General features: G+C 41.6%; 1 protein-coding gene across 1 annotated transcript in view; it reads left to right on the forward strand.

The window, feature by feature from the left end:
• fat4 (FAT atypical cadherin 4) overlaps positions 1 to 27,379 on the forward strand; it is a 308,318-nt gene that overhangs the window by 126,078 nt on the left and 154,861 nt on the right. The window contains exons 3-4 of the mRNA XM_060851445.1: positions 15,507 to 15,768; positions 20,618 to 20,968. Of these exons, the coding sequence (XP_060707428.1) occupies positions 15,507 to 15,768; positions 20,618 to 20,968 (613 nt within the window). The remainder of the gene's footprint in view (positions 1 to 15,506; positions 15,769 to 20,617; positions 20,969 to 27,379) is intronic.

A 27,379-nucleotide genomic window follows, 5' to 3' on the forward strand; every position in this document is an offset into this window, starting at 1 on the left:
GTCGAGGTTTGGAATACCATCCCAAGATTCCAGAATCCCACATTTATTAAATATTATGCAATATTCCACTGACAGCCAGTAAACATGGCTTCAGTCCATTTCATTTCTAATGTTTATGGGAATTTGAGTGTTATCGCTCTGTACAGATATCAGTTCTAACATCTTGAAGTTATTCTTTTTCTTACAAAATTATTGAGTGCACTTTATGAATATAATAATGGAATTCTAAACTATGCCTGGAAAAAAACAAGTGGCTTCACAATAAGCTGCAGTCACAGAGTCAGACGGCACGGAAACAGATCCTTTGGTCCAGCCAGCTCATGCTGACTATAATCTCAAACTAAACTAGTCCCATTTGCCAGCACTTGGCCCATATCCCTCCAAACCTTTCTTATTCATGTACTTATCCAAATGATTTTGAACATTGTTTGGCTTCCTCTGTTCTGTCCTACATTCAAATTCTCCTCTTCTCATCTGAGAATGTCGACTTTTGCTAGTATGTGCTCACTTGAAACCTAGCTGCCCTGCTGATATTCTCAAATGGTTAATCCATTAATGTGAGCTTTAGCATGTATATTGATATGCTGCTGAATCACTCACAATCGAGTCGAGACCAATCCACTGCAAGGAGACAACTGGCACTTTAAATTTGATAATGAGGCTGCGAACCTCAGTGTCATTCAGCCTGGCAAAGAACTTCAGCTGAATGGATTCCTTGAATCACAATACATGACAATTTCATCAAAGTAAGGCTTGGTGGATGCAGAAGGTGAGTGTGGACCTACTGAAGAGCTTCGTGCTGCTGGGCAGACTCCCGTTCCCTTCCTCTGGAATGTTCTGATAAAAAGCTTCACCCCCTCCCACCCCCAAAATACCACCCCCACTCCGCGCGCACACACACACACTCTCATCTTCCTCAATAGTAGTTATCAATCTTCCTTTAACATGAAACCTTCTGTTATGTTGCTGACAATGTTCTAGTAGGCCGACACTCATCAGGGATCGATTAATGCATTATAAATGACAACAAAATAGCTGTTTTCGTTGTGTGCAGCTTGCATCCACAAAATGGGGTATTTCGGGGGGAGTCTGTTAAAGGCATCTTATATCCTTTCCATCGAGCATCCAATTTCCCTTGAACTACCTGTCAAACCGATGATGTCCCAAAGGTCCTCTCTCCCTCAGCCTTGCTCACAGCTCAGATATCCAATCCACACATTTCTGCCCCTGCTCCCAGCAATGTTCCCAGCTCCCTAGGATCAGAAACACACTTGCTGGACTGCTTTTGTTCATTAGGCACCAAAATGGTATTATGACCTCCCTTTTCCCCTACTGGGACTGCCTCTCCTCACGTCTGCCACCACCCACATGGATTCAGGTTCTTTGAATGTAATTCTCTCTCTCTCTCTCTCTCTCTCACTCTCCCTCTCTCTATGCAGTCTTACTGTAGGTTAAATATCAGGATGGGATCAAATTACTCAGGCAAACATTTGAGACAATGTAACATGGACCAAGCAAATATTGCCTTTGGCACAATTCCAGCATAGTTTGGATACAGTGTATCATGTAGCAAAATTTATGGTTTTATGCTTACTTTAGACTGATAAAGTTGAGGCTCTTGAGTTCACAATCTCGCCTAAAACATAATAAAACTGAAAGTGCTATTTGTTGCATTTGTTTTTCTGAGGGATGCCAGCCAGTGCCTGAAACATGTGTCGGAGCTGCTCTTCTGATAATTGCTGAGTGGCTTAATGCAATCCTGCTCTGGGTTAAATAAACCGGCTTAGATTCAAGTGCCTAAATTCTGCCATATGATGTTCCTCTGCACCCAAACTAAACAGTTCACTCATGTACACGAGACATGCAAAATTGCATGTTCAGGAAGAAAGTTTATTGTTAATGGATGTTGTTTTGCATATACCTATGTGCGTTTGTTAAAGAATTAAAAATAGATGGAAAGTTACCTGGCAGTCACAGCCTACATATCACCCTTACCTATACAACCACCACTCACACTTAGATGATTCAGATTCTGGTTTTTTACAATTTCATTTCACTTTTCAGTGGGACACAAGAATGATAATCATTTGCCCCACATAACTGTGAGATGTCTGTATAGTTACACATAACTCATTCATTTCAAATTTCTCATCTGCTGTTAGAGTGGAGTTGTTAACCATACATTTGAGCTGAATCAAAGTATCGAAAAAAGGAATATCCTATGATCACTCATCCTGTTAGTTCTCCGCTATTGACCTAGGAAATGCTCAGTTTCCAGGGACAAGGCAGAAGAAAGGAAAAGTGTGGACCAATGATGCTCCACCCATCATGGCACCCTGGATTTCCTCTGCTGCAAATGTGTTGCTGGTCAAAGCACAGCAGGTTAGGCAGCATCTCAGGAATAGAGAATTCGACGTTTCGAGCATAAGCCCTTCATCAGGAATGAAGATTTTTACCCTGGATTTCCTGGGCATTTCCCATTGTTAAGGGTAGAGTTGGTGAGGCTAGGATGCATGTATCTATAGTACGTGCGGGGCAAGTATAAGCATGCAAATAGTGGAGGGAGTAGGCAAACATAACATTCCTCTCACATGTTCCTGAGCGGTTTCTGAATTGAAAATTGGTAAAGAAACTACCTCTAATTCTTATAGCTACTGTTACAACATGGGATAAACCCTCCTGCTTTATTTAAACCAGTAACACAGAAAAGATTTATCCTGTGCAGTAATCTGTGAAAGTTTGAGAGGCCAAGAACTATTTAAAGTAAAAAGTAACAACTCTATTCCTTAAAGTATTCCAGAGAATAATTAACAAACAATTATTTACAACTCCTTCCTCTGGCCCATCTTTTACCTTTCCTTCAATAATACTATTCCATTAAAACCCCCACCCCCAGCTTAAGATTTACCAAAAATTCAGGTTTTCAGAAACCAGCCAGCCATCAAATCTTCTGTTTGGAACTTCCTGTGTCTGCTTTTCTTCTTCTTAGGGATTATGATTTACATGTCATAGATTGATAAAGGTACCTGTAAGAGAGCTATTCCCCGAATAGTCTGCAAATGTCATTGGCTTGGCAGTTCTCCTCCCAACTGTTCAATTTTCCCTGATCTTATACCCCCAAAGCATTGATTGTGTCATTGGCTTTTAAAATTGTAAATATACTAATTTCAAACTGGATTGGAGTTTGGTATTTTCCGGGGTATAATTTAAACTGGTTGGCCTAATTCAAATCTGTTCTGTTGTTTCTAGGCAACCAGCTAATCTAGCTTTCGACCAAGCGTTACATTGTTACCTGAATCAGAACACTTAGTGGTGTCAGGTAGTTCTGCTAGCTTTTAACTCTCTTAAAGGCACAGTACACCCACATCTTCACAACACTACCAGCACCCCACCATACCCTCACTCCAACCCTGTACCTTCATCAGGTTGGATGGTCTGAAAGTATTGAGCAACAAGACAAAAGAGGCTGAAATGGGTCTAAATTTCCAACAGGACAATGTGCCATCAAAGCTGATACCTTCTGACTATGCTGGACAAATGGCCTTGCAGCTGATGGATAGTATTGTTGCAATGATCATAGGCGTAGGCTTTCTGACTTTAATTCTGAATCCAGAATGCCCCCACTCCACACCTCCTAACCCCCAACCCCAAAGAAGGCACCTACACTGAAGCATTCTGATGGCTGAAATTGCAAATGTTGCCAATTCAATGATATTTTCCTTAAAACCTGTTCAGAGACATTATTACATGCTTTTGGAGTAGGTGGGACATGAGCATGGGCCTCCTGGTTCAGATGAGAGCATTAACACAGTGCCACATGAGTCCTTTGTGACCAGTTTGGATCAAATTCGGCATAGTGTACCAGGTGCGCTGGATGTAAACGACGTTAGCAGATTGGGAAGTGAAACATAGAGCTGTTCTGTGTCCTTTGCATGGAGCACTTTGCAGGCATCATCAAGACTCTTTAATTGGCTATTACTATCACATGTTATCCCAGTAAGCTTTATTGTACATCAACTATAATATATTTTGAAGAGATTATGATTATTGCAGAAAAATACACATTTTATCAAAGCTTTTCATTTTGCATTTGTCAGGAAAACGACTCTGGTTATCCTCTTTGTTGACATTTTTGCAAATTGTCCTGATAAATACAAGATAAAAACTTTGACAAAACATGTCTTTTTCAGCATCTGATTGTTGATTCATGAAAGAGAGAAATTCCCAATCATCTGTGGATCTAAATCTGTTCAAAATCGATCAAAGTTTTAGCTGATACTTTGATGGCTGTGAAATCATGTGTTTAAAATGTTCCCTTTGTTAAAATTGTGTTTCCTGTTCTCAAATACATTCCTTCCACTTTGATACAGTGCCACTTCACTCACTCTGCCCCACTCCCTGGACCCTTGCACTTACACAGTGCAAAGATACTTGCAGAGCTGGTGTTCATTATGAAAAGGATGAAACCTCAAAGTCTGAGCTGAGACATTGAAGTCGCTGATAAATACAAATGCCCAGAAACTCCTTGTTAGGATTGTTTACTGCCCTATACTATGACAACTATTTCAGTAAGCAGAGGCACCTGTACATACAAGCCCTCAAAACATAATGTTGCTGGACAAAAATACTGTTAAAGTACATGAGAGAAATTATGGCTGATAATGAAAATGTTTGACTGCATGTGTTCTAGTTTAGAATAGAACATCACAGCAATGAAAGTCGCTTTTTAATTCAGAACTTGTAGGTAAACTTACTGCCCGTATTTTTAAAGACATCTCCTAATATAGTAATTTGTTGTTTGTGATACTGTGCCATTTCAAGTTTTGTTTTTTTTCATCCGTCTCTGCTGCACTCATCACTCCAACTACATTTGGCACTTGGCTGTTTCTTCAGTTGGTCAGGTTATTATTTTTGAACAGGCTTCTGTTCTTCTTTGTGTAAACAGGACAATAAATTCCTAGCTCTCCCAATGTTTGTTGTTTGTCAGTTTCCGGCAGATTTCTTTGGTTTGTACGGGAGCATTTTGAGTACAATATTAACAGTGGACAGTTCTAGCTGTTCCTCTGGTTGTTTGTCAATTTGAAGTTCAGTCACATCAGCCAGAGGAAAGGCAGCCAGACCTAAAAGCTAATGGCACTGCATTTAAATCTGTGGCGTTTCGACAAAGAGCTAGAAAACAGATTTAATTTAAGAAATCCTACTCACAAAGCAAGGGATGGCTCTGAAATAAATACACACTTGGTCAACTAAATGCTGATGACATAGAACAAGTGATTTGTTTCAAGAGAAATATCAAAAGTAATTTTTCTCTGAAACAGGCTGCTCACTCTCCTCAACTCTGCCCTTTGACTAATTTTTGGACATCAAAGAGGTAACAACCTACTTCCCAATTCTTCAAACAAAATGTCCAACACACTTCACATGTCCCACTTCAAAGGGTCCACTGGAAGAGAAAAGGAAATTATTTCATGCTAAATTATGTAAGCTATGTGGTGATGTAACCAAGTCACATCTTGCCCTTGCATCTTGATTCTTCTTTCAAAGAAAGAAATATAAGAAGCATTTTGCATGTGTATATTAGGGTGGCACAGTGGTTAGCACTGCTGCCTCACAGCGCCAGAGACTTGGGTTCAATTCCCAGCTCAGGCAACTGTCTGTGTGGAGTTTGCACGTTCTTCTTTTGTTTTGGTTTCCTCCCACAGCCACAAAGATGTGCAGGTCAGGTGAATTGGCGATGCTAAATTGCCCGTAGTGTTAGGTATAGGGGAATGGATCTGGGTGGGTTGCTCTTCAGAGGGTTGGTGTGGACTTGTTGGGCTGAAGGGTCTGTTTCCACACTCTAAGTAATCTAATCGAATTACCTTTTATCACCTATAGAACCCTCAAAATGGCATTATTGGCAATCTTACTCACAGGAAATGGGGCAAACAATTCAAACATAATAAATTTTCATAAACTCTGACATCTGAAAAAGTTTATCTCCTATCCTCTTTCAAAATAGTGCCAAGGGACATTGTACACATACCTAAGAAGGATGGTGGGACCTCAGATCACTGTCTCATCCAATAACAAAAGGTTTGACAGTGTAGCACTTCCTCAGTACCTCAGTGGACTGTTGGCCTAATTTTGCATTCTGGAATGGGTCTTCGGTCTTTGGTCTTTTTATATTGAGGGCCCTGATGGTGGGACCAGAGGTGCGTGAGACAACTGTCCAAAGGTGGAGTCCAACTAGGGAATGAGGTATTCTGGATTTGATAATGTACAATGAGACGGACTCACTTAGGGAGCTTAAGGTGAAGGAACCCATAGGGGACAGACACCATAATATGATAGAATTCATCCTGCAGTTTGAGAGAGAGACACTTGATTCAGATATAATGCTATCACCATTGAGTGAAGGTAACTGCAAAGACATGAGGAAGTAGCTGGTTGGAGTTTTGGAAGGCATAGCAGAAATTCTTCCCAAGGAAGACAAGGTAACCATGGCTGACGAAGAAAGTCAGGGACAGCATAAAGGCAAAATAAAAAGAATCCAATGTGGTGAAGATTAATGGGAAACTAGAAGATTGGAAAGCCTTTAAAAGCCAAAATTAGATGAAGTTGAAACATGTGGCACTGGAAAAGCACAGCAGGTCAGGCAGCATCCCAGGGGCAGGAGAGTCAATGTTTCAGACATATGCCCTTCCACTCTCCTGCTCCTGGGATGCTGCCTGACCTGCTGTGCTTTTCCAGTGCTACACGTTTCAACTTCATCTAATTTTGGCTTTTAAAGGCTTTCCAATCCTCTAGTTTCACATTAACCTTCACCACACTGTAATCGTTTTATTTTGCTTTTATGCTGATCTGCTGTGGTTGTTTGTCATTTGGGATGGTCGTCTTGTTGCCATCCTTGGGGAAATAGAAAAAAATCCCTTTCTCCCGGATAGCCTTCAAGAGAATAACTTGGGAGGCAGTGCTAAAGTGTGGCACCTCTGTTATTTGGTCAGGTCTTGGACCCCTGTGGAGGTGAATGGAGTAATGAGTAGAGGGTGAGTGATGCTGCTGGGCTGCAGGGAGTGAAACTGTGTATGGGTGCTATGGCTTCCTGCCCATGACGTTAGACATTTTACCCACACATACCTCTGAAATGATTAGACAGGAACCAACCCCACCTCCCCACCCCTCCCTCCTACTGTAGAACGACCTTCCTATTTTCCAGCCAGCCTCCAGATATCATCTCAAAAAAATCGAGTAATTATCCTTGACACAATATGGCATCCAGACATGGGCCAATGTAGCCAGTGAGTCACTGGCCATGATAGGACATGCCACAGGAAGTGTCTGTACATGCCTCAGTGCTGTTACCATGTGCAGTGATGTCACCATCAGTACAATCACAGCTAACCAGGAGTCTGGAGACTAAGAGAGCGGTTGGACTGCAGGAGCAGGACAAAGGTGGTGGGGTTGGGGTTGGGGTGGGGTTGAGGGGGGGCGGTGGGGGGTGGGGTGGGGTGTGTGCACTGGGGAGGCCTGCACTGGAAGGGGGATGGTGAAGAGTTCTGCCCCAGGATGGGAGTGGTTCAGAGGCCCGGACTCAGAGACAGCCTCCTTTTCAGCTGTGAGAGGGGAGAGAGTGGGGGAACCTGCTCAGAGAAAATGAAGTAAATTCCTTATTTTGTAGTACAGAGAGACTTCATTTTACATCCAGCCAGGAAGTTGAGAATGATTTCAGCTTCCTTTCTATGATTTGTGCCACTAAAAGGTTCCCTCAAAAAAAGAACATTAAGCCCATACCATCTGAAGGCATTGACCTTCCATACTTAGACAACCTTCTTCCCTTTATCCCTCACAAGCCTTCATAGGGTTGGTGCCTACCTGCTTCCCAGTCATAATACATCAAGGCCTCCTCTCTCTCCAATCAACAAAGTATTCTAGGAAAAGCAACTCTTACTCAGCCCAAACCCGCAGGGATTGGTTCTGGGACCTCTGCTCTATGCGATTTTTATAATCACTTGGATGAGGAAGTGGAAGGGTGGGTTAGTAAGTTTGCCAATGATGCAAAGGTTGGTGGAGTAGTGGACAGTGTGGTGGGCTGTTGTAGGTTGCAACGGGGCATTGACAGGATGCAGAACTGGGCCGATAAGTGGCAGATAGTGTTCAACCTGAAAAGGTGTGAAGTGATTAATTTGGGAATGTTGAGTTTGAATGCAGAATACAGGGTTGAAGGCAGGATTCTTGGCAGTGTGGAGGAACAGAGGAATCTTGGAGTCCACGTGCATAGATCCCTCAAAGTTGCCCCCCAAGTTGGTAGGGTTGTGCAGAGGGATTGAGTTTAAGAACCACGAGGAGTTTCTGCAGCTCTATAGAGCTCTGGTTAGATCACACTTGGAATATTGTGTTCAGTTCTGGTCGCCTCAAAATGGGAGGGATGTGGAAGCTTTCGAGAGGGTGCAGAGGAAATTTTCCAGCATGGTGCCTGGACTGGAGGGCATATTCTTATGAAAAAAGATTGGGGGAGCTAGGACTTTTCTCACTGGAGTGAAGAAGGATGAGAGGTAACTTGATAGAGGTGTAGAAGATGATGAGAGACATAGGTAGAGTGGATAGACAGGCACTTTTTCCCATGTCGGAAATGGCTATCACGAGCGGGCATAATTTTAAGATAATTGGAGGAAAGTTTAGGGGAAATGCCAGAGGTAGGTTCTTTACTCAGAGAATGGCTGGTGTGTGGAATGCACTGCCAACAGTGGCTGTAGAGTAGATACATTAAGGACATTTAAGCAACTCTTGGATAGGCACATGGAAGATAGTAAAATGAAGAGTATTTAGGTTAGTTTGATCTTAAAGTAGGATAAAAGGTTGGCACAACATTGAGGGCCGAAGGGCCTGGTATTGTGCTGTACTGTTCTATGTTTTATAAGATAACCTCACCTGCTATAAGCCTTTGGTCATGAATTTGAAAGCCGTTCTTTCTTGTGTGTTGCATTCTTAATTGTGGAGGCATACTTTGATCTGCCAAAGTTGTGTTTTAGTGTGCATGCATAACATGCCAATATGTAAAAAAAAATTCCTGCTGCTTGTTGTCAAAAAAGTATGATCCACCTTCAGTCCCCTGGCAGTTTAATGAGTGACTTTCATCTGTCTGGGAAGCTCACTTTCTTGCCTCCCTTCCAAGTTTTGTCCTTGCTTGCCTTGTTTTCCAGTCCCAGAAACCTCCCTGGATTCTGCCCAAGATTTCCAACGCTATCAAGCCTATCTGAGACCATTTCCATTTAAGCTTAAAACTTACATCACTTTACCTAAACATCATCCTCACAGATACCAATCAGCCAGATTTCTTCTTCGTCACAATCCATGACTTCATCGATGGTATTGACCATGACACCAGATATCCTTTCTGAAATGTTTGTGCTGGCACCAATCTCTACCTCTTCACATTCTCTGTTAATTCTGTGAATCCCTCTAAAGTACCGATCCAACAACAGTCTTGGTCACAGATTTTCTCAATTTATCAGGAATTGAGAAGTTATAATCTTCATGCTCAGACTTAACCACAGAGCTAAAAAAAATTATTGCTTTGTGTAGGATGAAAATGAATTTCATAGTTCAAATCAATTAATTCATCATATACAAGATTACATATTTCCTCTTGCGGATTACTTCTCTCAGCCTCATCATCAGTGAAATTTTTGTTCAAATCTCGATTATCCACTTGTCCTGTTGATGTGTTTCAGGGTTTCTTGACCATTTTATCTTGTAAAACAAAAGTCAGCTCAAGATTTTTCTGCTCTTGACTCACTAGTGTAATTATAAAAGCTGCTTTTGAAAGATTGAAGAAGTGCACAAACAGATTCACCCAAATTTGTGGTATCAAGTTCTGAACAAAAACGAGGGTTTCTCATTATTATGATCCCCTCTAAATTCTATTGTATGGCTGGATAGTGGGTCACCATGACCACAAGTCAGTAATTTACAAGGCTTCGACAGGCCACATATTCTGGTTGCAGACACATGAGCTTTCAGTTTTGGTGTTTGAGTAGCAGCTGGAGTCACTGTAGTGCATCTGTGAGGCACATACAGAGTTGTTCACACCACAGGATAGGGGCATGCAGACAATTCAAGAGAATCAGGAATGGTCTACAGGACTCCCCAAGGCAACTTGCTCACTGACCGGTTTTCCATTCTGGGTACTGATAAGGACAGTGGTTCCTCAGAGGAGGGTAGGAATACCTAAGCTCTTGCAATCATAGATAGTTCAACCCCACAAGAGAGAAGGCAGAAGAGAGGAAGAGCAGTACTGGTCTTTCGCATGCACAAAAATGCACTCCATTTTGAGCACCGCAGTCTGTGAGGAGGGATAACATAGATGCTCCCCTGGGGTCAGCAGCTCCCCTGTGTTTCTGGAGTGTTGTGGTTATTATGTTTGCCTCACACACAAAGGGGGGTCTTCGGTTCAATACAGGGCTGCTGCCTCATCTCTCGGCAAGTTGTGTAGGCCCCCACTTTTTACACTGGAGGCGAATCCTGGAGCAGCGGCAGGTGTGAGCAGTGAGTCCCAGAACAGCATGGGCTGTGAGTCACGGAACAGCACTTGGGGAAACAGTCCTGGAGCACTACAAGGGGAGCGAGTCCCAGAGCAGTGCGCAGGCAGCTAGTCCCAGAGCAGTGCGCATGCAGCGAGTCCCAGGCGAAGACCAGCGCAGGGGAGGCAGTTTCAGAATTTACCTTGGAGCAGCTGAGTGCTGGTACAAAGTCGACTGGGGCTTGGAGCAGAGTGGGGACAGCTGTTGGACTGGGTTCTGGCACAGGAGGTCAGACCATGTGCGGAGGCCCTGTGCTGAGCTGCTACCATGTAATGTTTATTTAACATTTCTTACGTGACTATAATGTCAATCCTTTAATGGTGTTTTATTTCTAACTTTTTTTTTAAACTCTATAAAGTAATGCAACCACTGTTTATTCCTCTTTCTCTCCAAGATTATACATAGATACTTGTACCTAAGATGGCACCATAAGAGACAGACATTTGTACTTCTACAATGGAGTACATGTGACAATAAAGTCTATTCAATAAAGGATATTTTATTCCAATCTACTGTTAAGGAATTTCTTAGTTAAGGGAGCAGGTAGGAGATTTGGAAGCCCAGGATATGACAGCAAGATGGTATGTTGCCTCCCTGCTGATAGCGTCAGTGGTGTCTCAGAGCAGTTGCAGGACATTGTTCTTGAAGAAAGTGTTGAGCGAGAGGTCATTGTTCATGTTGGTACCAATGACATAGGCAAGAAGGGGAATGTATTCCTGCAGCCATCGTTTAGAGAGCTATACAGAAAACTAACAAGCAGAATGTCAAGAATAGTAACCCTCTAATTACTCGGAGTGCCTCCAGCAACAGAGTGCTGAAACAAGAGGCTAAGACAGATGAATACTTGGCTGGATGGATAGCGCAGGTGGGAGGGCTTTAGGTTCTAGAGACACTGGAAATGTGTTTTGAGGAGTTGGCACCAGATTGCATCAGAACAGAGCCAGGGTTGAATTCTTTGCAAGCTGTTTTTCCAGTGCTGATGGGAAGGATTTAAACTAAATTGGCAGTGCTGCTGAAAGCAGGAGAGAAAATCAGAGACAAAGACCAAGGTGCAGAAAAATCTAGTAGAGATAGTTAAACTAGAATAGAGAATATCATGTTAAAAGTCATTGTGTGATTAAGGGTGAAACTAAGCAGGAATACATGCATTTTTGTGAAAGTATCAAGTATAATCAGTGAGACTGTTGAGTTATAGGTATTGTAGGTATTGTTATGGACCAGACCACCTCAAAACATTTCAAGACAGTAGCCCAGACCCTAGCTTTGCTAGTTGTTTTAAGTAGGTGTGAAGTGGATATTCCAGGAGAGATGCAGCTGGTCAAACCACTTAGTTTTAAACAAAACAGAATTTATTTACAAGATTACTGAATGAAACACAAACAAAAGAGAACAGAATACAGAATAACAAACTATCCGAAAACCCAACAGATTATCACAACTTAATGATGCTGTTCCAAATACTTGCAGCAATCCCCATAAATGCCCCTTGGCACAAAAGGAAAAGTCAAACACAGGGTCTTACAGGAGAGAAGTTAGAGTGAGAGTTTCTCTAGCTGTTTCATGTAGCTGTTTCTTGGATCAGCAGCCTCTAACTGCCCGACTGCTTTCAGTGAATAACCAGACTGGCAAAAAAAAACAAACCAGAGAAAAGCTGAGCTGGGAGAACTTGCCACTCTTCTTACATTGTAGAAGTGTATTTTTTTTTATTTGAAAGCCTTTTGCCTGAGGCAGTATCTATTAGCTATAATCAAATTGGCCCTAAAACCCTTCAAAACCGAAACATTTCAGAGCCTGTGTCTTTACAACCTCCTAAAAATAAAAGAAGGACAATATAACCTTGTTCAAGGAACATCATTGCAGGAAAGGTTGCCATGTAAAATCATGGTATGGCCTATTACAGAGAGGTTGCTAAAGGGAGAGATTGGGAGTTATATATTACAGGAGGTTACAGGTCCTGGAAGGGGGGAAAGGAAACAATGGAGGGAGTGTGGCAGCATTAGTTAAGGAGCTTTGCAGTGCGAAAGAAAGAGACTGTCCCATAGGGCTTAAGGACATAAAAATGTTTGAATCAGGAGTAGGCCATTCAGCCAGAATCATTATTGGAGAGTCCCTACAGTGTGGAGACAGGCCATTTGGCCCAGCAAGTCCACACCAACTCTCAGAATAGCATCCCACTCAGACTCTCACCCCTTCCTTATCACTTTACATTTTCCACAGCTAATCCACCTAAACTATGCATCACTGAATACGATGGGCAATTTAGCATGGCCAATCCACCTAACCTACACATCTTTGGACTGTGGGAGGAAACCCACACAAACTCTGGGAGAACGTGCAAACTCCACACAAACAGTCGCCCGAGGCAGGGATTGAACCTGAGCCCCTGGCGCTACGAAGTAGCAGTGATGACCACTGAGCCACTGTGCCATCCATATCCTACAAGTTTGTTCTGCACTCAGTAAGTTCATGGCTGATCCAATTGTAACCTCAAGATCATATTCCTCACGACTTTAATCCCTTAACAAGAATCTTTTTACCTCTGCCTTAAGAATATTCAATGATTCTGATGCCACAAATGTTTCAGAGAGTTCCAAAGTCTTGCAATCCTGTAAGAAAAGAAAATTTGCACAACCTCTGTTTTAAACAATGTGATTTTTACACATTGCCCCCTAGTTCCAGCCTCTCCCATATGATGAAGCATTCTGCCCACATTTACCTTGTCAAGACTTCTCAGGAATTTATATGTTTCAATCACGTTGCCTCTTACTCATCTAAACTTCAACAGGTATAACCTAGCCAGAATGTTTTACAGCAATATGTGTCAGGTCCATGGAAGAGAAGGTACTGCCAGACCTGGTTCTGTTGTGGGCCAAGTAGATTAAGTGTCAGTGGGGGATACATTTAGATGTCAGTCAACATTGTACCCAGAGGATGAAAAAGTGGAAAAGGACGATTTAGAGGAGGAATAGTTAACTCGGGCGAGCTGGCTTCAATGATGTAAGAATAGCATTGAGCTGGATAGATTGGAGGCACAGGTTGACAGGCAAATCTGCAACTGAAAAATGTGCTACCTTCAAAAAAGGAGATGGTTCAGGCACAGTCAATGTTTATTCCCTCAGATGGAAAAGGAAGGGTGAGTAACTCCAGTGCCCCATGAATGAGAAGGGAGAGATAAATTAAAATGAAGGGAAAAGTGTGCTTATGACAAGGTAGGAAATACAACTGAAAACCAGGCTGAATGTAAGATGTTCAGAAAGGAGTTGAAAAAGCAAATAAGAAAAACAAAGAAGGATTATGGGAAAAAATTGGTAGCTCACAAAGGGAATTCCAGAGTCTTCAATAGATTCATAAATAATAAAACTGTGTTAAAAAGAGGAATAGGGCCAACTAGCAGTCAAAAAGGGAATTTCCACACTGAAGCAGAGAACATGGCTGAGGTATTAAGTGCCTGCCTTGCATCTACCTTTCCCAAGGCAGCAGAAGCCAGCCAAGACCTGATAAAAATGAGGACATTCATTCAATGAAAGGTTCAAAATTGATACAGAGGAGATACGAGATAGGTTGTCTGTACTTAAATTTGACAAAACACTAGGACCATACGAGATGTATTCAAGGATACTGAAGGAAGTGGGAATAGAAATTGCAGAGGCACTATCATAATCTTGCAGTTTTCCTTAGCTTCCGGAATGTTGCCCGAGAACTGGAGAATTGTAAGCATTATGCCCTTATTCAAAAAAGGATAAACCTAGCAATCACAAGTTCAGTTAGTTCAATGGGGGTGGCATGGTGGCTCAGTGGTTTGCATTGCTGCCTCTTAGCAGCAGGGTCTCAGGTTCAATTCTAGCTTGGGTGATTGGCTGTGTGGAGTTTGCACATTCTCTCTGTGTGTGGGTTTCCTCCCACAATCCAAAGATGTGCAGGCCAGATGAACTGGCCATGCAAAATTACCCAATGTTAAGTGCATTAGTCAGAGGGAAATGGGTCTGGGTGGGTTACTCTTCAGAGGGTCGGTGTGGGCTTGTTGGGCTGAAGGGCCTGTTTCCACGCTGTAGGGAATCTAACATTTTTAAAAGGGAACTTCTGAAAACAATAATTTGAGATTGAATAAATGGTCACATCAAGAAAAGTAAGTTAACTAAGGAGAGTTAACATAGGTTTCTGAAGAGAAAATCATATTTGACTAATCTGCTAGAGTATTTTTTAGAAGAGGTAACGGGGACGGTTAATGAACAAAGTGCTGTTGATATAATGTACAAGTACACAAAAAAGATCTTTGATACATGCAGTACGTTTGAGAGCAAAACTAGACTTCATGGATTTAAAAGGGACAGTTGCAACCAAGATACAAAATTGGCTGAGTGATGGGAAACAAAGAGTAAATGAATTTTTTTTCAGGCTGGGGGTAAGGTTTGCAGTATTGTTTCCCAGGGGACCTTTGCTTTTCCTGGTTAATATTAACGATCATTTGGTATACAGTGGACAATGTCAAAGTTTGCAGACAACACAAAATTTGAAAACACTGTAAACTGTAAGGAGGAGAGTATCGAACTTCAGAAAGATATTGACAAGCTGGTGGAGGGAGCAGAGTTTATATTACATCATTACATTACATTACATGTCTGGATGTTACATAACCTGAAATGGAGCAACATTATTTAGGTAAGAAACAGATGTTACCATTTGGCGTGTTACATATCCTGGTTGTGAGAAGGACTTCAAAAGGAGGAACTAAAATAGTCAACAACATTGTTACTGCAACAATGTATGAAACATTCTGCATCTCGTGTGGAAATGCATCATTACTGGATATGAAAATGAAACTTGATTTTTTAACTGAAAAAGAAATGTTTCAGAGGTATATCACTGAAGATATTGGCTTGATGTATCAAAAACACAGAATTTTATTACTTGGAATTCATGTGAGTCTCCTTTTTCCTAACTTAGGGTCCAAATGCCCTCGTGACATACACAATTATTAGTGGGGCGGACAACAGTTTTCGTATCGACCCAGAATCCGGGGATCTTCTAGCCACAAAGCGGTTGGACCGGGAGCGCCGCTCCAAGTATTCTTTACTGGTCCGGGCTGATGATGGGCTGCAATCCTCAGATATGAGGATCAACATCACCGTCAGTGACGTCAACGATCACACACCGAAATTCTCCAGGGATGTGTATTCATTTGACATACCAGAGGACACTGCACCGGGTAAGGGCAGAAATTAAAGCAAACCTCACAACAATAATCATAATATTAGTGAAGAATTCATAAACTGATGGACTCCTTGTCAGGGCAATTGTTTTGGGAGTAGCTTCCAAGATCCGTTTCACTATTTAAGTATTTTTTCTCAGGTTTCTACCTGAAGGCAGGTATTTGGTGGTTATTGTGAAAATAACATGCAAAGTTTATGTTTTTGACTACAAACATGGTAAAGAGGCAAGTTCCAAGCAAACCTGACCTAGGATAGCGAACAAACTCTGCTGTTTGTGTTAATCTGATCCACATTCCAACATCACGTTAGCTGTCTAAACTAACCAGCTCCTTCACTCTTTAATAGTCAAAGGAGATCCTAATTTGTGTCTGTTGGGTGGTCATATTGTTACATAATGCGAATACCCTATTGTATGCGTGACCATCATAAAATAGCATACTTCCCGGATATATGGGTATTCCAGGACTAAGAAGGTAACACATTGGCATCATGCTGAACACGACTCCAGTCATCTCAAATCAAGTTCCATTGTGAATATGTAATTGTTAGTTACTTGCCTGCAAAACAAGAGGCCAAGTGCTAAGGGATTCCATATGTTATAAACTATCCCAAGCTGATCTGGGCTGTATCTTCTCTCTCTCTCTGGCCTGGATTGTGTTGTCGGCTGCCCTTGAGCAGAAATACATAGTAAACAAGCTCTGAGGCTTAAGTAGAATATCCTGTATAAATACATCTTGATAAATAAATACATAGGAGTGTTTTGAAATAATGCCTTCCATAAATAATGAGAAAAATGCTTCAATTTTACTTTCTTCAAAGAAGGGTCATGGGCCTGCATTATTCTAGGAGGTGTCTAACTTTAAGACAAAGGTGATCATAAACAATTGTCCCAGTATTTATGGGGAGGGGACAGAGGCATGTGTAATCAGCTGGGAAATCCAGAAATGTCAGGAATATGGATTTCCTGCTGAATTTAACAGACGGAGCACATTAGAGTTTTTTTTTAAACTCCTTTTGCCACTTGGCATCCAGCCACATTGCAAGTTGGCTCACTGCCAGGGGAGAAAGCCTGAGGTGGAGGTCCACAGCTGGGGACCACGAGGGATGAGTCTCAGCAATTTGAGAAGATCAGGAATCGGGTGGGGGGAGGCGGGGGACCTGGGTCCAGGTGCAGCAGAGAGATCACTGGGAGGGTTACGTCCAGTGAGCAAAAGGATGCTAAATAGAGTATAATGTGGGCAAATCTGAAGGGACAATAAAATAAAACAGTATTATTTAAATGGAGAAAGGTCCGTAAAAGCTGTAGCACAAAGGGACTTGGGGCTGTTTGTGTATAAACAGAAAGTGAGCACACCAGTGTTAGCAGAACAGCTAACGTACTGTTGATGCTCATTTCAAAGGTGTTACAATATAAGAGGAGGGAAAATCTTATTGCAACTGCACAAGGTGCCACTGAGATCATGTTAGGAATAGTGTGGGTAGTTTTGGTCCCCTTATTTAGGAAAATATTTTATTTCATTGGAATAGTTCAGGGAAGGTTCACTGGGATATTTCTGTTATGAAGGGATTGTCTTCTAAACAAAGGTTAAACAGGTTTATGTTCATTAGAGTTTAGGAGAAAGTGAGGACTGCAGATGGCGGAGATCAGAGCTGAAAATGTGTTGCTGGAAAAGCGCCGCAGGTCAGGCAGCATCCAAGGAGCAGGAGAATCGACATTTCGGGCATGACCCCTTCAGGGCTCATGCCTGAAACATTGATTCTCCTGCTCCTTGGATGCTGCCTGACCTGCGGCACTTTTCCAGCAACACATTTTCAGTTCATTAGAGTTTAGGAAACAATGAGGTGATCACATTTCAACATATGGGCTTCTTAAAGGACTTGACAGGGTAAATGCTGAGAGGATGTTTCCCCTCATGAGAGAGTCTAGGACTAGAAGGCATAGTCTCACAGGAAAGGGGCAATAATTGAAGAATGGGATATGGAGGAATTTCCTCTCTCAGAGGGTCATGAGTCTTTGAAACTCCTTGTCAAAGAGAGCTGTGGAGGAGAGTCATTATGCAAATTGAAGGCTGAGACAGACTGGTTCTTGCTCCGTTGGAAAATCGAGGGTTTGGGAGAAAATGCAGGAAAGTGGACATGAGGTATGTCAGATCAGCCATGACCCGATTGAATGGTGGAATAGGGGCGAGGAGCCAAATAGCCTACTCCTGTTCCTATTTCATATGGTCTTATGGAAATGAGGAAGACGTAGCAGATAAGGAGAAAGCAATCATGGCAAAAAAGATTTTAGGGAGAGAGGAATTGTGGCAGGAGAGATCTTAGAAAGTGATGGATAGGAGTGAGATATTGGAGGAGGAGAGGTCACAGAGTTGGGAATCAGATGATTACAGGTAAGGATAGATCAAAGCAACCAAATTGCATGACGGGCTAGCAGCTGGAAACACATCTTCTGTTGTTGGCTGACAACCAGCCCTGGAAAAACACTGTCCTGCTCAAATTGATAGCTCCTGTCCCCTTCAGCAGCTATAAATTCAAACAGCTCTCAAAATCTGACACTGAACCTCACTTAAATAAAATCATTGACCAGCCTCTTTAGAGTGACTTATTAGTAGAGTTCCTAGAGTGTGGAAACAGGCCATTTGGCCCAAGAAGTTCACATTGACCCTCCAAAGAGTAACCCACTCATATCCATTCCTCTAAATTTATCTCTGACGAATGCATCTAAACGACATATCGCTGAACACAGTTGGCAATTTAGCATGGCCAACTCACCTAACTTGCACATCTTTGGATTGTGGGAGGAAACCGGAACACCCAGAGGAAACTCCCACAGACACAGGGAGAATGTGCAAACTGCATACAACAGTCACCCAAGGCTGGACTTGAACCTGGACCCCTGGTGCTATCAGGCAGTAGTGCTAGCCGCTGAGCCATTGTGCCACCATAATCCAAAACAAATCAAATCCAGAACATTGAGCTCAACTCCTTCAGACGTGAACCCATTCTCATTTCTTCCCTTTCTTGTGGCTTTACTTGTTATATTCTCTGTCACCATGTCCTCTTTTCTCTCCCCCCCCCACCCCAGTGGGATCCTCTGTTCTTTCCAGTCTGGCAGTTAGACATACCATTTTTCTGCCGTTTTTGCATTCTAATCACTTAATCTACACTATCAACAACCTTTCTCCCCCAGTACTCCACCCCCCTGCAATTGCATAAACGCTGCCCTCTCCACTCTTCATGTCAGCTCTGATGAGGAGTCATCTGACCTCGAAGCATTAGCTTATTCTCTGTCCATGGATGCTGCCTGACCCGCTGTGATTTCCAGCACTTGCTGTTTTCAGTACAGATTCCAGCATGTGCAGTAATTTGTTCCTACATTGTGTTTATATCTACCTAGGGTTAAACATAATCTTCTGTTGCCCTTCACAGGGAAGGAGATTGTGGGAGGTTCAAGTTAATCCAGCGTTGGATGCCTCTGTTGCATTCTCAGGAGAGTAACAACTGACCTTCTTAAAATAAATTCCTGGCCTTGTTCTCCACTTCCTTCCCTTCTTTTGGAAAAAAAAGTGCTATTTTGCATTAGTTTAACTCTTGGTTGAAAAAAAATTCTAAAGACAGTAACATTGCCTGGCCAAAGAAAATGAAAAAGATAATATTAAAAAGGTTCACAGTTAAAATGGAATTCAACTGTAAAGGACTTACAAATTGCTTGGTCATTTACGGACTGGTTACTGTACAAAGCTGTGATAACCAAACAGAATATGTAAAGTGTTTTATCATAGTTCTAAACAACCCACCAAACTACTTGTGTGATGTTATGTGTTTGTATAATATATGCATATTATGTATTACTAACATAAACTGAATTTTTTATAATAGATTGTACAATAATAGAAAATAGAAGATAATTATTAAACATATGCAAAGTCAGCCACAATAAAGGCACACCCAGCCCAGACACAGATAAGAGACTGTGTTCTGTGCAATGTAACTCACCTATATGACTCACCTTTTCCACCTCCACAAGACACAAATCAGGAATTTAATGGAATATTTACCACTTCCCTGGCTAAACACAGCTCCACCAACACCCAGTAAGGTCAGCATCAACTAGGACAAAACAGCCCACTTGATTAACATCTCATCTGCCACCTGAAATGTATACACCCTCCACCATATGCACAGCATGGCTGCAATGCTTTCCATCTACAAGGGGCACACTTGCAACTTGCCAAGGCATCATTGACAGCACCTCCCACGCCTGCAATTCCTACTGCTAGGAGACATCAAAACACCACCAGCTCCAAGTCACACACCATCATGACTCAGGAATACATAGTTGTTTCTATATCCTTGCATGATCCCAGTTCTGGAGTGCTGTCCCTGACGGCTCAGTGTGAATACTTTCTCCTCAGGACCTGTAACTATTCAAGGAAATGGCATGTCAGTGTCTTTGCAAGCTAAATTAGGGATAGGTAATAATTATTGACTTTTTTAGTGATATGGAGGAATTTTATAAAATGTACTATACAAAATGATTCTGTACAGATTATTGACAAATGCAGTGAGGTAATGAAATATTTTGATTTTAGTACTTAATAAATTAAACAATGACAGTTGCTTCAAAGTAGGGCAGCTATGAGTTAATGATAGAGACAAGATGTTCCTGGTGTTATTGAAATGAAAATTATTCATTGAAGATGAATAGTGCTTTTTCCTTTCAAAAAGTAAGTAAGAAAATAGAAATGGGAAAAGGTTTTCAAAGAAGAATCAATGTGTGTTAATTTTTAAGATACTGATATCGATTCTTTAATGTTGCTTTTCATTGAATATTCTTTCTTTTAGGCTCAATCGTGGCAGCCACTTTGGCCAGTGATGCAGATTCCGGGACGAATGGGGAAATCACATACATGGTAGAAGAGGATGATAAAGATGGGGTGTTTTTCCTCAATTCTGTGACTGGTGTTTTCAATCTGACGCAAACCCTGGATTATGAGAAGCAGCCATATTACATTCTCACTGTTCGAGCAGAAGATGGTGGTGGACAGTTCAGCACAGTCCGAGTTTATTTCAATGTGCTGGATGTGAATGATAATCCTCCAGTTTTCAGTCCAGCTACCTACAGCACTGCAGTGTTGGAAAATCTTCCCCCTGGATTAAGCATTCTAACTGTAAAAGCAACTGATACAGATGATGGTATGTATTGCAGACAAATTATGGATAAATTCTGTTCTTACCAATACCAGTCAGTATGTTGTGGATACCCGAGCTACAAATCTTCAATCAGATTTTAAACCAGTCAGTATCGCGATAAGTGCTTCATATCTGAAAATTAATCAAGGTGGTTTTCAGAGATTGAGTTTTGTTTTCCTGTAGGAAATAGCTGGAGTAAATCTGCATTGAGAATAATGCTTTTGAAGTTTCTGACAGACACATTTCTGTGAGGAGATGAAAAAACTGCAGATGCTGGAATCCAAGGTCGACAAGCAGGAGGCTGGAAGAACACAGCAAGCCAAGCAGCATCAGGAGGTGGAGAAATCAATGTTTCGGGTGTAACCCTTCTTCAGGACTGGGGATGGGGGTAAGGGGAGCAGCAGATAAAGTGGAGGTGGGGGTGGCGGAGGGTTTTGGGTGGGGAGGGGTGGAGTGCTGAGGTAGTGATAGGTGAACACGAGTAGAGGGTGTGGCCTGGTTGGTTGATGGGAGGGATGAATCCTATTGGTTGCTGGAAGGAAGGGTTTGTCAGAGGAAGTGGTGGACGTTGGGAAGGGATTCAGGGATGGAAAGGAGGTAATTTGAAATTGGAGAACTCAATGTTGAGTCCTCTGAGCTGTAGGCTGCCCAGGCAGAAGATGAGGTGTTGTTTCCCCAATTTGTAGTCTGATTTGCTGTGGCAGCGGAGAAGGCCAAGGATGGTCACTTTAGAAAGGGAGTGGGAAGGGGAATTAAAATGGGCGGTGACTGGGAGGTCAGGTTAGCCCCTGCAGGCCCGGCTGAAATGCTCAGCAAAACGTGCCCTGAGTTTATGTTTGGTCTCCCCGATGTAGAGAAGACCACATCAGGAGCACCGGTTATAGTAAACTAGGCTGGACAGGTGAACCTCTGCCTCACCTGGAAGGAGTGTTTGGGGGCTGGAAGTGAGGGGGTGGTGTAACAGCAGATTTTGCATCTTTTACGGTTGCAGGGGAAGGTATTGGGGGGAGAGGGGGTGCTGTTCGGGAGGGTTGGTGTGGAGAGTGGCGCGAACCAAGGATTAGTAAAGGGAATGGTCCTTGTGGAAGGCAGAGACGAGTGGGAGGGGAAGATGTCTTTGGTGATGCGGTCTAGTTGGAGTTGTGGAATTGTTTAAAGATGATGGGTTGGATGCAGAGATGGGTGGAGTGGTAGGTGAGGAAAAGGGGGACCCTGTCTTTATTGCATTTGGAAGGGTGGGGGCTTTGGAGCATTGGAGTGGGGAATGGAGGAGGTGCGGTGGAGAACTGTCTGGGCGACACATTTCTATGAAATCTGACATTTATCATTAGTAATTTATTACCTATCCTAAATGCCTTCACAATTAATCTGAGTCATGATTTGCAATACAGAAAAGTGTGAATGTATTAATTCATTTTTAACTTATTCAGTATTACACTATGTCTTTTTTTGAAAGGGAATTTTTATAAAAAATAGTTTATCAAGCGAATACAGTACTAGTATTTATTTCTGTTTTGTAATGTAGAGAAATGTTTTGTAAATGTATTTGTATTTCATCAGTTTTTCTCAAGCCAGAAAGCATTTTTACATTCAGCAAACACTCATGGAAAAATCACATGTCCAGATATTGGGACACATGTTCTGAGATCCTACGCTAATAACTATAATGCTCAGAGATTTCCATCTTTTGATTTGAATGAATAGGATATTATGAACATGAAGCAGCTGTTTTCCTGTGCTTTACCTCTTGAATGTGTGGCCCCACCATATTCCTCATAGAACAAAATAAAATCTATTTTATTCATATGTTATCAAAAGTTTCTCTTACTTACCACTTACAAATTCTATAACTTAGAAATCACATAGTCTCACTAACTCTAAGAAAATACTGACCATCTCCCAAGGGGTAGATTTTTCAGTCGTCTTTATAAAATTAAAAAAAAGAATTTTTAATTATATAATTATTTTGAGTCAGGGTTAGCCATAACACATCACAAGCAACAAATATTTTTTGAAGAATAGCCATCATTGTAATATAGGAACATGTAGTAATTAATCAGTGTACAACCAGATTCTATAAACAGCAGTGAGATAAATGTTTAGATACTTCACTTCAGTGATGGTTCAGAAATGAAGGTTGCCTTTTCTTTAACATCTTTAATGTGAATCTTAAGGTAATTGGGGGTGATGTCTTAACATCTTCTCTGGTGAAGTGAAACACTTTTTCTGTACTGCACTGCTGTATTGTGGATGATTAGTGAGTATTTTGCTAAATATTGTATCCCAAAATGGGAAACTCTGAAAGTACAAGGATGAGCTCTGTATTCATAGAATTATGAATGTCAGTAATGGTCTGACATGCCTGTGACAGTAATGTAGTTTACTCTTATCTGTCCTCTGAAATAGGCTGATAGGTTTCTCTGATGTATTATAACACAACACAAATGACAAAATCATGTGGATTACAGTGACTCCAGAAAGTGTCCCACTACCATCCACTTCCTCTAGTGCAATTTCTGGCCTTGTCACTGTTAACCATATTGAATAAAAGAACTGAATTTTTTTTATGTTAGTAATTCATATGGCAACTTTTTAAAATTAAATTGGCTAACCCATCTGGTTAGTCGTGTTTTGATACTTGAGAAACATCAGTTATGTGGACAACTTGGAGAAGTTGGGACTGTTTTTTGTTAGAAAAGAGATTTAATGGAGGTATTCAAATTTACAAGGAATCCAGATAGAGTAGTTTGCGAGAAACCGTTTCCATTGTGGGAAGGGTTGAGAATGAGAGACCACAGATTGGAAAAAGATGCAATGAGGAGAAACCTTTCTCATGCAGTGAGTGGTTGAGATCCGGGATGAGCTTCCTGATTCTGTGGTGAAGACAGGTTCAATTAAGGCATCCAAAAAGAAGTTGGATTATTAGCTGAAAAGAAAAAACGTACAGGTTTGTAGGGAGAAGGTGAAGGAATGGTACAAGGTGTATTATTCATTCAGGGAGGTGGAGCAGAGAAGGTGAGCTGAACGAAATCCTTCGTTTTAATAGTTATGTGATTCTGAGATATATTGTACTTTGATAATGTTGCGTGTGAGCTGTCTTCACCTTGGTCCGCAGTCATATCCACAAGCCATTATGCACTTACTTCTTGTATGACCTCTTTCAGCTACTGGCTGCATTTAAGCAGAAGTAGTCTCTTCAATTACAATCCCAGTTGCCTGCTTATTTAATTCTTGTCATAATTGAGGCAAAGTTTAAACAAAAGACAGGAGTTAACTTTACACAATAGGATTTGATCAGAGGCAGGTGTATTAGGAAACATATAATGAAGAACTGAGTTATTTGAGATGAAAGTCAAATCTGAGAAAAATAAAAAAATAGTAAAAATGAAAACAATGGACTGTATTTACCAAACAAACAAATCTCTTTCTTTGTTTTGCTATTTTGACTTTGTTCATACTTGGCATTCTTTTCGAGAAGGAGAAAGTGAGGACTGCAGATACTGGAGATCAGAGCTGAAAATGTGTTGCTGGAAAAGCGCAGCAGGTCAGGCAGCACCCAAGGAGTTCGAGAATCAATGTTTCGGGCATAAGCCCTTCTTCAGGAATCAGGTTTCCTGAAGAAGGGCTTATGCCCGAAACATCGATTCTTCTGTCCCTTGGATGCTGCCTGACCTGCTGCGCTTTTCCAGCAACACATTTTCAGCTCATTCTTTTCGAGAAGTCAGACCTGTTTAAGGTACAGATTTATCCAATTCTACTAAAACCAATCCTTATTGTCGAACTGGTATGTTCTGTTTGATGAAGTCAGCAGCACCTAACTTGAGGGCAGCACGATAAAAGGCCTTCGGACATTGTTGAGTATTGCATGAAAAATAAATCTCATGGTGGTAGAGGCTGGAATGGTTTGGAGTTGAGTTCGAAAAAGTGTAACCAAAGAATGTCGAAGGGCTGAATCTTAACTGAGAAGCTAGGAAGGAACAGTGGGTTTGTTTGAGTTCAGGCAACCCTGAAGAACAGGTTTCCTTCAGGTCCTGATAAGTTTAATAGGATCTTTGGCTCTGTTTCCTAGTTGCAGCCAACCAGATTGAGAGGACTGTTGGCTATTGAACAGGTAGAGATTTGATATTGGACCACAACTGGGGAACTGAGAGCAGGAAAAGAGGGATGATAGTGTTTGAGATGGTGATGAGATTGGAAGCTGAGGGAAGTCAAGGTATGATCAAGGGCCCCATGGAGGAGATCTATAGGGTCATGGAGGGAGATTTGAAGGGCTTCAGGAGGAGGTGATCAGAATGGTTCAGTGAGGAGATCAGAAGTGTTAACGAGGCAGAGGCAGCAATCACCTCAGTGTAGAGATGAGGAGAATTAGTGTTGAGGGAGATTGGAGACCTCATATGGAGATCATGTTTGATCACAGTGGGTGAGTAAAAATAGCAAAGTGAATTCAACAGGTAAATGGAAATGCATTGATGTCCTGAGTCCAGATATCCTTGACTTCCTTTAATTACCAATTTTCCAAGATTGGAAAGCTAGCCTGGTGAGACTTGAGGCAGTGTTGATTGTTGAGGGTTTGTGACTACAGTTACCTCATTTAGGCAATCGGCTGTTCATTATTAAGTTTGTTAAGAAGCAACAGTTTTTGATGAGATGGATTATTTAATTTGACAAAGAAAGGAAATGTACAATCTGTGACAGAGGAGAATACTTTACACATAATGAAGCTATTTTGTAGAATGGAGAGGCAGAGGAGGTGCCCCTCCCCCCTCGATGGGTCATGTGTTTTTTTGTCTGTAATGGTTCACAGTCTATGATAGCAACAGTTGATTTTGTTATCCATCAGGCTATTGAGATAAACTCCTGGTCTTCTCCCATGACGGTGGTGGTTTTTAGCTGAAGACCTCTCCACTTCACTTCCGACCTAACCCTTCTTAATTATGCTTTATTTTTGGGGGGGCTTGAAATCTATGCTGAGCTGATCACTTTTCTGAATCCTTTTAGTCAATGACCGCGGAACAAGTACTCACAAGTTAGCCATTCCCACCTTCATCTTAAGGTTAGTTTTTAATCTATTGGGAGCAAATTTTATTTTCCTAAACATTGTATGGAAATCAGGTACATGTAGGGCCATATAGTCTGTCCGCAAAATGAAATGTTGTGACTTTGATGACCCCGGTGATTTTTTTGTGATTTTTCTTGTACCTTTGTGTCTTTATCTGCTAGAAATGTGTTTCTGTTTGGAGAAGACTAGTAACTAAGATAGTAGCCCTTATATGAGGTTTTCTGCTGCACAAGATGTACTCATAAAAGTACATTGCAAAACACTTTGAATTAGACATTATGGGAAGTGCTAGGAGAAACTGAGGATTGTAGATGGTGGGACGTCAGAGTCAAAAAGTATGGCATTGGAAAAGCTCAGCAGGTCAGGGCAGCATCCGAGGAGCAGGAGAGTTGACATTTTGGGCATTAGCCCTTCATCAGGAATCACATTGGCTTATACTCAAAACGTTGACTTTCCTGTTCCTCGGATGCTGCCTGATCTGATGTGCTTTTCCGGCACCACACCTTTTGAATATGGGAAGTGCAACAAGGTTAAAAATTCCTTCATTGAATCTGTTGCATTCTAAGGTGCCTCAGTTCATTGGCAACAGCTGTGACATTTACTATTTTAACTCAGTGACAGGCACACAACTCGGGGTTCTGTAACTTATCAGCTGCTCAGTTGTCCAACTGGTCAATATTACTGCAACTTCAGACTGGATTTAAGAAATAATGATTAATTTGCAAAGGATTCTGGAGTCTGAAAAGTGCACATTTAAAATCATTCTGGTGTCAACTTCCACCATAATGCTCAGAAAATTGATACACCTAATCTACACAACCAGTTGGATATTGAGTAAGTTAGCGAAAGATGTAATTCCAAAGCAAACTTAGTGATGTTTGTCCCTTCAGCCCATGTGCAAAACATTAACCCTCCTCTTGTGACTTTGAACATTTGTTCGACACTAATGGAAATGAGTGCCCAATTTGCCATTGGAGCAAGCCTTTGATTTTCCATCGGCTTATCTTTTGGCAACAAAATACCAGAACATTTGTTCTGCTGCCTACAGCAATGCTAATACTGAAAATCTGATTCCATATTTATATTGAGGTTTCTACTTGAAGTAGTTGCACAATATGTTTCAAATCGGTTTGCTCAGAGTTGATCTCGTACACTATGGAAGAACAGAGCTGTGAAAGGAAAATTACTGTGCCTATGCAGTTGTTCATAAGCCACTGAAGGTAACTTTGACCTTGTCAAACACCTTGGGACTTTTTGCTGCATTAGAGTCACTATACGATTACAAACACTTGTTTTTGTGTGATATAAAATGGATATTGGGGAATCTTTTGCTTGGTTTACAGTTCTCCCATTTT

The sequence above is a fragment of the Hemiscyllium ocellatum genome, chromosome 36 (assembly GCF_020745735.1).
Source record: "Hemiscyllium ocellatum isolate sHemOce1 chromosome 36, sHemOce1.pat.X.cur, whole genome shotgun sequence".
NCBI lineage: Eukaryota > Metazoa > Chordata > Chondrichthyes > Orectolobiformes > Hemiscylliidae > Hemiscyllium > Hemiscyllium ocellatum.